At 66.9% G+C, this 12737-nt stretch overlaps 1 protein-coding gene across 3 annotated transcripts; it reads right to left on the bottom strand.

The window, feature by feature from the left end:
* Window positions 1-1696: 1696 nt before the first annotated feature.
* RHPN1 (rhophilin Rho GTPase binding protein 1) lies at window positions 1697-11767 on the bottom strand. 3 transcript variants are annotated; one of them, XM_053896215.1, is made up of 15 exons: window positions 11559-11767; window positions 8672-8787; window positions 7221-7349; window positions 6925-7000; window positions 6181-6258; window positions 5531-5655; window positions 5277-5443; window positions 4900-5093; window positions 4393-4549; window positions 4205-4315; window positions 3620-3841; window positions 3086-3162; window positions 2721-2867; window positions 2425-2586; window positions 1697-2000 (listed from the first exon to the last, which is right to left on the bottom strand). In XM_053896215.1, exons 1-15 carry the CDS (start codon window positions 11637-11639, stop codon window positions 1842-1844), a joined length of 2001 nt encoding a protein of 666 aa, XP_053752190.1. In that variant the 5' UTR covers window positions 11640-11767; the 3' UTR covers window positions 1697-1841. The 3 variants fall into 3 exon arrangements, with proteins under 3 accessions (XP_053752190.1, XP_019290760.2, XP_019290759.2); XM_019435215.2 differs by having other exon boundaries at window positions 3620-3814; window positions 4205-4312; XM_019435214.2 differs by having other exon boundaries at window positions 3620-3814; window positions 11559-11766.
* Between the last annotated feature and the right edge of the window lie 970 nt (window positions 11768-12737).

Here is a 12737-nt window from a genome sequence, read left to right as displayed (position 1 = left end):
GGGTGGGCCTCTCGAGTGGCTGGAACGTGTGGGCTGAGCCTCCTAGCTGGCCCTGTGCCACTCGAGCTGGTCTGTACCTCGCTCGACACCTGCTCTCCCACGTGGAAGAGGGGCTGGTCACCGCCCGGAGAGGTGAGGCCCCCTCCATGTCTAGCCCTGCCTGGCCCAGGGGTTAGCACTGGGCCCAGCCTGCGCCCCGCAGCCTGGAACTCGACTGTAGGACGGCCGACCAGGGAGGAGCACCTTGCCAGCCAGGCCTCAGAGATGCCCCAGAGCTCCCTCACCCCCACCCGCCTCTGAGGGAGAGGGAGCCTGCTCCCAGCCACCCCTGCCTCCAGCCGAGGAACCCCCGGGCACAGGGCGCCGGAGGGCAGAGACGGCAGGCTGTCTGTGGGGGGCAGGGGTGCAGTCTTTGGGAAGGGCGCCCCCTCCCCACCAGCCTGGCGCGAGAGGCCAGCGGCAGCTTCTGGCCCCCAGCCCGTGCGCCCCTCTTGGGTCCAGCTTGGCGGCCAGAGGCAGGGGAGTCGCAGCGCCCTCCTGGACGAGACCTGCCAGCCCTGTCATCCCTGATTAGCGGGTAATGGCCTCCTTGAAGCACAATTTTATTAATCAAATTAGTAAGCACCGAGGTGACCTTGGCTGGTTCTGCTGAGAGGGGCGTTCTCCCAGGAGGGGCAGGCGGGTCAGCAGGGACACACCTGGCCGCTCTCAGCCCAGGCTCAGGCTGGTGGGGCCGCCCTCCCCGACCATGAGGTCTTCGAGGCCACCTGCCTATCCACCCTCAAGGCCACCTGCCTATTCACGCCGGCCCCCACCCTGACGGTAACACGACAGCAGGAGGGAGGCGAGGCCAGTGGGGACCAGGACTCGGCCACTCCCACCGAGGGGCGGGACGGCGCCAGCAAAGAGGGGGCGGTCCTGGCCTGCAGGTAGACCTCCCGCAGCCAAGTCCTGCCTGCAGAGGCTGCTCGAGCGGGCGGCGGCCGCCCCCTGGTGGCCATGCGCACTCCCGGCCGCACCGGCCCCCACGCCCACCCTGCGGCCGCTCCAAGTGGCTGCTCCGCGCCTGCCGCCCCCAGCCCTCCCTTCAGGGCCAAGTCCAAACCAGCCCCCCTCGGAGCTTGGCAGAACTGAGCGGGGCGGGCGGGCGTGGGGGTGGAGGGCCAGGCCCGGCCCCTGGGGAAGCACGTGAGAGGACCGGACCTCAGCCGCAGGGCCGGTTTGGGATCTATGCCTGGAGTGTGGGACACGCGGAGGGGACAGCAAGAACGGAAGTAGAGGGATCGAGGAAAGGTGTTGCGGGGGTGGGACTGGCTGGGACACTGGCCGGAGGGCAGGCCTGTGGGGTGCCAGGTGGGCTGGGTCAGTGGTGGGGTCCTCGGAAGGGGTCAGGAATGCAAGCTTGGCTTGAGGCTGACCCAGCCTGAAGGTAGGGTGTGGACAGGATGTGGATCGTTGAGGGGCAGAGGCAAAGGGCGAGTGAGGATGTGGGCCACAACCTGCCCGGCCCCGACTCCAAGAAGCAGCTGGACGGCTCCCTTGGCCTGGGACGCTGCCCTACTCAGGTGGGGACGTGGGGCATGTGTGAGGACCCGGCAGCCCAGGGGCCGCATTCTGGCACCTGGGACTCCGTGCGCAGAGCAACCGTGACGCCTCCCACGTGTCGGTCCAGCGCCCAGCACCAGGCTCAGACACCTCATCTGACTCGGTCTTTAATGGGCAGCTCTGGGCACCAGGTGGGGCAGCAAACTGGCCCGAAAGTCCTTCAGGATGGAGAGGGCCGTGGAGGGAGCTGGCCCCTCGCCACCACCCTGGGCAGGAGGGGGAGGGCGGCACACAGCTCAGGGGTGTGGGGACAGCCTCCCTCTGGTCTTGCCCCTCTTGGCCTTGCGGCTCCAGCCAAGGAGGGGCCTGGGGCTGGCTCGCCCAGGAGCTGGCGGCCCCCGCCCACACTCCTTCTGGCCCCTCAGAAGCGCCCCCAGGGCTGGCCGGTGCTCCCCCTGCAATCGGGACAGAAATGGGTAAGGGTTGGCTCCCTGCCTGTGGCCAGGCTGCAGGGTGTGACCCGGGAGGTGGTGGCTGGTGCGTCAGGGGCAAGCTGGGGGTTCTGTAAGGGCAACAGGGCAGCAGCGCCCCGCAGGGGTGCCATGCTGGGGGTGGGGACCCTGAAACGGCTCCTGCAGCGCCGCCCCTGCCCGAGGGCCCCAGGAGTGTGGGCACACGGAGGCCCACCGCGGGGAGGGCTGCGGCCTCGCCCAGGGCAGGGACTCGCCGCCAGGTGGAGACCACGGCACAGACGGCCGCTGCCCAGAAGGCCACGCCAGTGAGGCTCGCCGGCGCGCAAGCTCGTCTCTCGGATGCCCTCGCAGTCGCGGGGCGTGCCGGGGCCCGGGGGAAGGCCCTCCCGGGGCCCCCGGGGCTCACTGTGCTGGGTGGCTCCGCCCTGGGCAGCAGCGTGACCACCTGCAGGCTCGCGCCCTCGTCGCCCACGCCCTTCAGCTGCGCCACCACCTCCGCGTGCTTCCACCACTTGCACGGCCGCCCGTTCAAGGACACGATGTAGTCACCCTCCCGCAGGCCAGCTGCCTGCAGGGACACGGGGGGGGGGGGGGGGGGTCCTGAGTCCCACGGGGGCACCCACCACCCCTGGCCACAGTCCCACCTGCCCCCTTCAACCCGGGGACTCGGCCCCGGCGGGGGGGGGGGGGCAGGGGCCTCACCGCGGCCGGGCCCCCGGGGATGACAGCAGCGATGAGGACGGGCGCATCTCCCCGCAACGTGAGGCCAAAGCCAGCCTCTCCCCGAGTCACGTGGACGGGCCCCACCAGCCGCCAGCAGTTCTTGGCTGAAAACACGGACAGGGGCCCCTGGGGGTGGGGTGAAGGGGCGTCAGAGGCTCAGCCGGGCCACCACAGCACCCCTCACCCCCCAATATCTACATCTTGGGTCAAAAACCGGGTGTGGCAGAGGGGTGGGGCAGGGCGGGGCTAGGCCACCAGCAACCCTTGTCCAGAGTCCTCCCCCAGGACAGGGCTGGGCCGCCTGTGCTGAGGTGGGGACGGGTGACCCTGGCAGGGGTGCTCACCAGCCGGTGGAATATATCGGTCACCTTCACCCTGGAGAAGCTGGGTGCCCTGATCTCTGGCTTCTGCTGTGTTTTAGCTGAAACGACAGAGTTCAAGGGAAAACAGAACTAGGCCTGAGGCTCAAGGACCCTAGGCCCCTGGGAGGCAGCCAGAGCAGAGCGGGCGGCCCGAGTGCGGCCTGCCGTACGCACACTGGCCCCTCTGCAGACCTCGGGGACCTGGCTGCCCCCCCCGCCCCAGGGGGCTCCGGGGTGTCTCGGCTCTCCGGCCATGCCTGCCTGCCCCTGGAAAGCAGGAGATGCTGGGGGGCCGGCCTGTGGTCCCGTCTCCCAGGCCACCACCTCCCTGGGGCAGGAATCCACTGCGGGGATGGCAAGGCGCGGGAGAGCAGGGGGTGCGCCCGCGTGGGCTCCTTTGGAGGCCCACCGCTCCATGGTCCCTGGAGGTGGAGTGGCCTCAACGGCAGCCACAGGTCCTGGGCCCACGGACGCCTGCTGGCTGGACACGCCCGTCTGAGGGGCTGGGCTGCTCACGTGGGATGTCGGGAGCTTCCGTGGCCTCCAAGAAGTCATCCTCTCGGTCGAGCTCCGAGTACCTGGCCAGTGAGCGCCGCAGGGCCTGGGCCAGCACGGCCTGCAGGAGGTCCACGCTCCGCAGGGCACGACACACGGCGTGCAGCCGCAGGGCCTCCTCTTGGCCCAGGATGGCACGCTTCAGGTGGGCCTTGCCTGCGCGGGACCGAGTCGGCACACGCTCTGTGGGGCTCGCCTGGCCCGGGCCAGACCCCAGCTCTCCCCACCCCTGGACGCAGCCAAAGGAGCACAGCTGAGGGCTTCTGGGTCCATCCTGAGGGCCCGCGGGCCGCTCGGGGAGGAGCTGCCAGATGCAGAAGGCCGGGCCGGGGAAGAGCTGCCTCCCACGAGGGCCCCCACCCGCCCAGGCTACCCGCCTTGCTCAGGCCCTGCCTGGGACTCAGCCGCCAAGGGGACCTCGGGGACGCAAGTTGGCAGCTTGGCAAGTTGCCAGACACCAGGCATGCCCGGAAGAGGTGACTCACGAAGGACGGGTCACTCGCCCCCTTCAGCGGGCCCTAGCCCCTCCGCGCCAGGCCGCCTCACCGAGCATCCTGCGCCCCTCCTGCTCCTGGGGTGCGGCGCCCGGGGGCCCAGGTGTGGCTGGGAGCCCAAGGAAGGCCTGTGAGAGTGCTGGGCAGTCCACCTCGGCCGCTGCTGGGGATCAGAGAGGGCCGTGAGCCCCTCCGCACCGGGGCCTCTGCCGGCACACACACGAGGGGCAGGGCACTCACGGGGGCTGTCGCAGAGCACCGCAGCCGCGTGGTAGTGGGCCAGGGCGCGGAAGTACTCAGCCTTGACACGCACCAGGGTGGTCCAGGGGAAGGGCACGTAGTCGCGGACGGGTGGCTGGGCCATGGTCTGGTGCACCAGCCTGTACTCAGCTGCCACCTGCCAGCGCACAGGGTGGGACGCCGGGGCCTCCCCGCCCTGGGCCCCGGCCTCCGCCTGCCCCGGCCTGAGTCCCAGTGGCCCTGCCCTGCACCCCGAGCTGAGGCAAGCTCAGGAATCTGAGCCCCAGGGCCTGCTCTGACTGGTGCTGCCCCAGTGGCAAGGACTCAGGACCCGGGGGTCCTGACCGGCTCCAAAGACCACGAAAACAGCTGGCTTTGGGAACAAACAGGAGACACAGCCACTGCCCCTGCCCCTCCCTGCCTGGACCCCCGATCAAGACCCTCCTGCTCATCTGGCCACCGTGGCTCAGCCAGGTCTCCTGTGGGACAAGGGCTCCCTGCCCTCACCTGGGCAGCCTCCTGAGCCAGGCGCAGCTGGGCCAGGCAACCCTGGGGGGCTTCGGTGGACGGCAGCAAGAGGCCCTCAAAGATGCATTCTTGGGCCTGGGCGGTCATGAGTCGTTCCAGCATGGAGAGCGAGGCCGGGCTCATGTCGGGGCTGGGTGCTCGGGAAAAGTTCTCCCTCAGGAGGCTGAAGGCCCCTGTGGAGGGGCGCTCACAGCAGGAGGACAGGGCTGCCTGGCCCCGCCCCCCACCCTCCACCCCCAGAAAGGGCCTGTGTGTGTATCTGCTCTGCCCCACACACTTGGAGTGCTAACCCGCCTCCCCCCACCCCCCCCTCCGCACAACAGCGGCCGTGGGGCTGGGGGCCGGGCTGCCCTCACCAGCAGCCCTCTGAAAAGCTTCAATGGCGCGCCTGGTGCCCTCGGGGCAGGAGCGGTCCTGGCGAGCCCCGATCTGGGTGTAGAGGGCCCCGATGTTGAAAAGCACGCTGCCCTTCTCAAAGGCCAGGGCCCGCTGCTGGGCCGGGACTCCCGTGAGTGAGTCATACCTGTGGGTGGGTGAGGGTGGGAGCAGCAGGAGTCACAGGGCTTCGGGGAGCCGTCAGGGGAGGCCAGTGACCGCCCCCCCAACCTACCACTGGAACAGCAGCCCCAGGTTCCTGGTGGGGGCGATGAAGCGTGCGTCCAGGAAGCAGAGCTGGTTGTAGTAGGCCATGAGCAGCTCCAGGCCTGTCTCGCCTCGGCTGGGGGTCCGAATGGCCTGCGGGGCAGGCACCAGCTGGGCCTCGGTTCCCCAGACCTGTCCCACAGCACACACACCACCCTGGGACCCTTTGCATGTCCCAGCCCAACGGGAGCACCCTGGGTCTAGGGGTGTACAAGGTCCCGAAGCGGCACATCCACCCGGTCTGGGGCTGTCGTGGACCACGCGTGCCACCCCCAGGACACTGAGCACCGCGGAGAGGCCCAGGCGGGGTCCCTGGGGAGGGACAGGCACAGAGCAGCCACTCCCAGGGGGCCAGCGGTATCCAATGAGGACGGAACTTCCCTGGTGTGCACAGAGCCACGTGTGTGCCCTGGCTGTGTTTGTGTTAATGCACACTCGGGGTGTGCCTGTCTCCCCATTCTCCCCAGGGCTGCTCCTGGTGGGGACTCCTGCACAGAGCATGTCTACACTGAGCTCCTTGCCTCTGTCCCTCGCTGAGCCTTGTTTTTCCTTGTGAACTGGGGGTGGCCGGTCTCCGGGGTCTCCGGGGCAGGGAGGGGACAGGAGGAGCCCACTCACCTGCCGCAGGTCCTCCAGCTCCCTGATTTCGGCCTCATAGGAGGCACTGTCCTCTCCAAAGTGCCCAGAGATCAGCTCCTGCTTGGGGGAGGGGCAGGTGCTGGCTTTCCCTGTTCACCCGGCCCAACGTGGAGACGGGTGGTGGAGGCCCCGGGGCCCCTGGAGAAAGGCTGAGGACTGGTGTATATGTGGTGGCGGGTCCCCTCCTCTGGCCTTGGGGTCCCTCCCCCGCAGGTATGGGGTTCAGAGACTCGGTGCTGCTTCTGCTCAGAGTCCTTTCTGAGCCCCTGTAAAGCCCACCTGACGGGCAAGGGCACTGGGGCCAGGAGCTGAGGCCCCTCTCCGTGCTGCCTGCAGGGCAGCCTAGTTCATGAGCCCCCAGGAGGACCCTGGGAACCGGCAGGTTTTCACAGCAGAGGCTCTGACTGGACGGGGCAGCCCCAGCCAGTGCCGACTCTCAGAGCGACGGTGGGGGAACCCTGTGGCCAGCGTGGGCTTTCAGCAGGATGCCTAACTCTGCCGTATCGATCCCACGGTGGGCTCTCCTCCAACACCCGTCCGACCAGAATCTCCCACAGCCTGGGCAGGCCCGGCAGCCAGCCGGAGTCAGACCCCCCCTCCCTCTGGGCCTGTTTCCTCTTCTGTTCAATGCGATGGCTGCCCCAGGGAGCCTTGGCGACCCCTTCTGACCCCAGGGGAGGACCACGTCCCACCAGACCCCGGGGCTCACAGGTCAGCACTCACCCTCAGGGGTGTGGACCAGTCCAGCTCCTTGGTCTCCTTCAGCCCCAGGGGGATCATAGGGACACTGACACCTTCGCTGGAACCAGAACCGTTGAGCCCAGACTCTAAGGCTGGACCCTGCCGTGCCCAGTGGCCACCCCCTACTTCTCCGGGCACACATAACCCCCCTTCCCGATTCTGATACGTGTCTCGCACACACACGGCACAGCACTCAGGTGCCGCCCTGGAGGGTGTCTTGCGCGTGCGCACCACGTCCTCCCCCACGCCCACCGGCCCCCGCACATGCGCACACGCACCCCGCCGGCCGGTCCCCCTCCGCACTGCCGTTGAGCTCCTCCAGCTCCTCCTTCAGCAGCTGCAGACTGGAGTTGACGTAGCTCAGCTCCAGGGCCACTGTCTCCCTGACCCAGGCGTTGCTGGTGGCTCTGGGGGAGGGAGGCCAGACTGAGCTGAAGCCCTGCTCTGCAGGAGGACCATGCGCCCCGGGGCCTCGCGGCAGCCCCTGTGCCAGCCTGGGCTCCAGAGTGCCGTGCCCCCGGGCCCAGCCCCCATGGAGGGGTGCGGTGCGGTCCCGGGCCCACCCCCTCTTCTCTGAGCCCCCCTGGAGTTCGTGCAAATTCCTGTCCACGTGGATACTTGGTGACTCTGGCCCAGGGCATAGCTCTCGCCTCCCACCACCTCTCTCCTTGGACGCGGGCTCTGGCGAGCCTTCCACAGTGACACAAAAACAACTTTCCCAAAGGGTGGGAGTCAGCCCCTCTCTGTGCCTACATCTGGGCAGCTGGCAGACGAGGCGGTGGGTCCCCAGGAAGGCCAGGTTGAGAGCTGGGGTGGGGTAGACGGGGATGCAGGGCGGCTAAGGAAATGGAGGGGCCCCTTGGGCCCAGCAGAGCTGCATCCTGGAGCCTATCCGCCAGCTCTGTGCACACTGGCTGTGGCTCTGACAGGTGGGACCATCATCCTGGGCCACCAGCCATGCAGTGGGCTCACGGAGACATGGGTGAAGGTCTGAGCTGATGTGCAGCTCGCTAAGGAAGAGGCACCTCTTCAGCCTGGAGGACGCTTTCCTGGTCCTCAGTCTTTTCTTCTTTTTTTAATTTCTTTAATTTTTATTCATTTTTGAGAGACAGACAGAGCACCAGCAGGGGAGGGGCAGAGAAAGAGGGAAATACAGAATTGGAAGCAGGCTCCAGGCTTGGAGCTGTCAGCACAGAGCCCGACGTGGGGCCCGAACCCACGAACCGCGAGATCATGACCTGAGCCGAAGTCAGACGCCCAACCGACTGAGCCACCCAGGTGCCCCCCGGGTCCTCAGTCTTGGGACACCTGTCACAGTTCAGCCTAAAGGGTGCCTCTCCTGAGAAAGCCCTGCTGGTCACCACATAAATCACAGCCTCCCACACTGCACACCAGCCCCCCCTCCAGCACCACACGGAACTTGGCTGACCCTGCGCTGACCACTGCCAGTGAGGTCCACCAAGGTAGGGGCCTGGGTTGTCTGGGAGGGTTTCATTTGACCAGCATGGCTGCCCCAGACCCCGGTGGGAGGCCCGGCCCCTCCTCCTGGGAGCCTACAATGGCCGTAGTCACCTGCTCACACGTCCGTCTCCCAAACCAGACCACACGGTCGGGCACCTGCCTGGGTCTCTGCCTGGCTCCCATCACCCCACATGGGCTGGCTTCCAGGGGGCCTCAGGGGACAGCAGCACCACTGTCCCGAGGGATGGGGGCGGTGGCGGGCACTCACCTGTACAGGTTCTCCGCGCCTGTCCGCATCCGCAGCTCCTTATTGATCTGCTGGTGGACCTGGGCCCTGCGGCTCTGCAGGCGGCCACGCAGTGTCTGTGCCAGGGGGTCACAGCCCTGTGGAGAGGCTGTAGGTCACAGGGGCCAAGCCACGCCTCTGTCAACAGCTCACGAATGCCAGAGGGCTCTCGCGGGTGGGGAAGGCGGCGGTCGGCACAGGTGGGGCCCGAGCCAGCTCCCCAGGCAGCAGTGGGGCCAGGCAGGCCGAGTTGAGGCAGGATCCCGGGATCCCAGAAAGAAGGGGGGTGGGGTGGTCAGGGCAGGAAGCACACAGAAGGCGGGGGACAGGGCTGGACCGGGGCCCCACGAAGAAGCTGGGCCGATCCTGTGGAGCCAGCACCAGTGTGCCGGGGCTCTGGGAGCCTCTGGCGGGAGGTGGCCAACTGCTCGGCACATATCCTTGTGTGCCTTTGAATTTCATTCCATAACCCCCATAATCTACTCTACCCGCACATTTCTAGCATGAGTTCTAGCACGGCCACGGGGGGATGACCCAGCCTGGCTCCTGCCAAGGTGCTAATGGAAAGGGGCCTGCCCATGGGGTGCTGGAGGCTGGCTTTCAGCGCTCCCCGTGGCGCTCGGCCCACGGTGACCCTGGGATACGTGTCTTGATATGTGATACGAAGGTATCACCCCAGCTGGCTGTTTACGTGTGGGGTCCCTTTGGGCAACTGCTCAAAACCACAGGCCCAGAGTCACTCAGCTCCCAGGCAGCAGGCCAGGCCTCCCGACTGCCCACTGGCCACCTCAGGCACCGCTCCTCATTACACGGGACAATCCTGCCGGGCTGCCGGTGTCGGGGTCCCAGGCAGGAGAGCTGGGTGGCAACTGAGACCAGAGATGGGGGTTCCCAGCCACAGTGATGCTGCAGCCGGGTGACTAGAGGCTCTGGCCAGGGAAGCCGAGGGGCTTCCGCCAAAGGGGGCTTGGGTGGCTTTCAGGGCTGCAGTGGGACACGCGGCCGTGGCCACCGTGCTTCCTCCTAGCCATTTAAGGGCCTTCGTCTGGGACAGTCACCAGCCCTGGAGTTAGGAAGAACTTCCCAGAATGCACCTTCCCTGGGCAACGTCCCCATAGGTGGTCACAGAGCCTGAACAGAGTGGCAGTGAGGACAGGGCCTCCAGGAAGCTGCCCCAATGGCAGGGACAGGGCTTTATTCAGGCAGTGCTGAGGTCAGGCCCCTTGCAGTGTCCACTGTCTTCCTCATATTTGAGGAAATGTGGCCTATTTTCTTTAATATGCACCCCCCTGCTGGCAGGCAGGGGCAGTTTCAGACCTTTTGGGGGCTATATCTTGTCCCACTCCCTCGATGAAGGCACCCTAAAGGAGGCCTCACAGCCTCTCAAGAGGAAGGCCCCTGGTGCACAATCACCTCAGATTATGGCTCAACACCCCCTCAGATTCCAGCATGGATGGTCAAGAGAGAAGAGAGATCAATCAGAGAGGACCTCCCAGAGGCGGAGGCATTCTCCTGGGAGGCCTTCTTGTGATCCTTAGGTAACGGGAGAGGAGGCTTGTTCCAACTGAACAACAAGAGAGAGAACACTAGATGTGGAGGGCTCCCTGCTCTGGGCCCTTGGGCAGGACCCTCATCTGTACATCTCAGGGGGGCGCCAAGAAGGAAAAAGACAAAACATGGCCCTCCTCTCTCTGCTCTGCTGTCTGGCTCTCTTCCTGCTGGCCTGTGCCTCTTCTCCACGGTGCACGTCAAGACCGCTCTGTGAATGAGGGAACGAGCCAAGGAGGTGGGCAGTCTCCCCTCCAAGAGGCCCGAGGACCTGGGGAGGGAGGAGCAGGCCACAGCCAAAGCTACATCACTCCCCTTCTGAAGCAAAGCTCCAGCAGGTTCTAGAGGTTCTGGGCCAATAGCCATGTCCATCTGCCCAGGGAGGGGGCTGGTCCCTATGCTGGGCAGAAACCATTAGCTCAGGAGGGCTGTCCTCATCAACACCACTCGTCTGCTCCTCAATGTCAAGTGCTCCTGGAGAGATGTGTTGGAACGGGGAGAATGCAGCCTCGGAGCCCTGCCGCACCTGCACAGGCCTGGTCTGGACGCTGGGACAGCCAGTGGGTGACTCCCGGGGAACACCCAGGCTCCAGGCTGCAGAGAGGGGCAGCCTGAGTGCCCCCTCCTTCCCAGCACAGATTTCGCAGGTGTCCGCTCCCACCCCTTTCCAGCGCTTCCCCACTACTCCTGGAAATGGTCCTTGGTCCAGAGTCAGCGAAGCAGGATTAGGGACCCCAGAGGGGGAGGAGGTGTGTGGGAAGTGAAGAAACGGACAAACTGTCTATCTGTGAAGTCCTCCAGCCATTTCCTGTTCCTGGGAGGCTCCAGCTGCCTGCCGCTGAAAGTTTCGTCAAATACAGAGCTAGGTGCCCAGGGCAAAGCTGAGCAGCCTGGAGAGAGGGAGGGAAAAGCTAGGAAAGGAGGAATGACGGGCACCCGGAACTAGCACAAGGGCCACGGGCTGTCACAGACCAGAACCCAACACCTGCGGTGGAACGGGGCCCGGAGCGTCCTCCAGAGCGTGGGAGAAAACGCTGAGCTGGACTTGTGTTCCCACCCTTTGCTAGAAGGCACAGAAGCCCAGCTCAGGCAGGTAACGCGGGCTCGGCCTTTCCACCGAGCCTCAGTTTCCCCAGAGGTCAGCCCAGCTGGCCTCTAGGGGCGAGAGAAGTGGGTTGCTGCCACAAGTCTTGTAGCGCGCTCAGACCTGAGAAGCCAGCGCCGACTGACTGCCACCGCCGGCGGCAGGTGGCGGGCAAAAGCGGGCCGGGGGTCCGGGACCCGTCCTCCCGGCGACCCCCGTCCCCGCGGACGCGCCCACCTCGCGAACGCTGCCGGCCGGTTGCAGCCGCGCACTCTCCTCGCCGGAGCCCGGGTCGTCCGTCCTCTCCTCGGGGATCATCGCCGCCCGCCGCTCGGGCCTTGCCCGCCTGGAAGCCGAGGCCGGCACAGGTCCCTCCCGGGCACCGCGCAGGGTCCCCCACTGTTCTCTCCTCGCGGGTGGCGGGCGCGGGCCGAGCGTGCGAAACTTCCCCTTGCCCAATCGGCGGCCGCGACGACTCCAACGGACAGCAGCGCCAGCCAACCAGAGAGGGAAGAAGGCGGGCCCCGCCGACCAGGCCCCGCCCGCGCGACCGCGGAGTCCCGGGGGAATGCGGTCGCCCCTGGCAACCGCCCGGCCCGACGCCGCGCGGCCGGGCGGGGCGCAGACTGCGCATGCGCCACGGCGTGCGCTCAGCGAGCGGAAAAGTTAGGGAAAAAGGAAAAAAGCAACTCCCAAAAGCGTCCGGCCCGACCTCCCGGGCGCCTGCGTGCTCGGCTCCCTGAGCCGACTCCGCAGGCTGGCACGTCGCCGGCTCGTCCCGCCCCCAAGGCAACAGCGGCCCTCCGAGGAGCTTGTCCCGCGCGTCGGCAGTGGGGGGCTCAACGGGTTCGCTGCAGCGAGCGCTGGTGCGAGTCCTCCAGCGACGCCGCTTCCCTCTCCGCTCAGCAGGCGCGGCCCGCCGGCATAGCTCGCTGCCAGAAGCTGCCTTCGAAGCGCTCCCCGGAGCCCGGCCCCCGCAACCTGCTTCCACAAACGACTTCGAGAACCAGCTCGCCTCCAGGACCAGCCTGGCCCGCAGAGACGGCCTGCTTCCGGAGCCTGCCCTCCCTGCGGGCCGGTCCTAGCGGTGTACCTCCACGCGGGTCCCGGGTCACTGTGGGACCCACTCAGAGTTCCTGTGAGGCTCCCCTCACCTAACGACACCCCCTTTGTAGGGGCAGGGACGCCGTGCACAAGCAGGAACCACGCCAGTGTCCCTCGAGGCCCTCCGAAGTTCCAGCCTTCCCGTCCAGGTCCCCGCTGCTGAGCCGCGGGCTCCATTCCCCCCCCCCCCCCCCCCCCCCCCCCCGCCCTCAAGCGCGCGAGGGAGCCTGCGGTCCGCAGAGCTAAACCCTGTAACCAGGCCTCTTGGCCTGCCCTGGCCATCTCATGCAACAACAGCAACAAAATAAGGCG

The sequence above is a fragment of the Panthera pardus genome, unplaced genomic scaffold (assembly GCF_024362965.1).
Source record: "Panthera pardus isolate Hobbes unplaced genomic scaffold, ASM2436296v1 HiC_scaffold_7, whole genome shotgun sequence".
NCBI lineage: Eukaryota > Metazoa > Chordata > Mammalia > Carnivora > Felidae > Panthera > Panthera pardus.
This window is presented reverse-complemented; position numbering and strand designations above follow the sequence as displayed.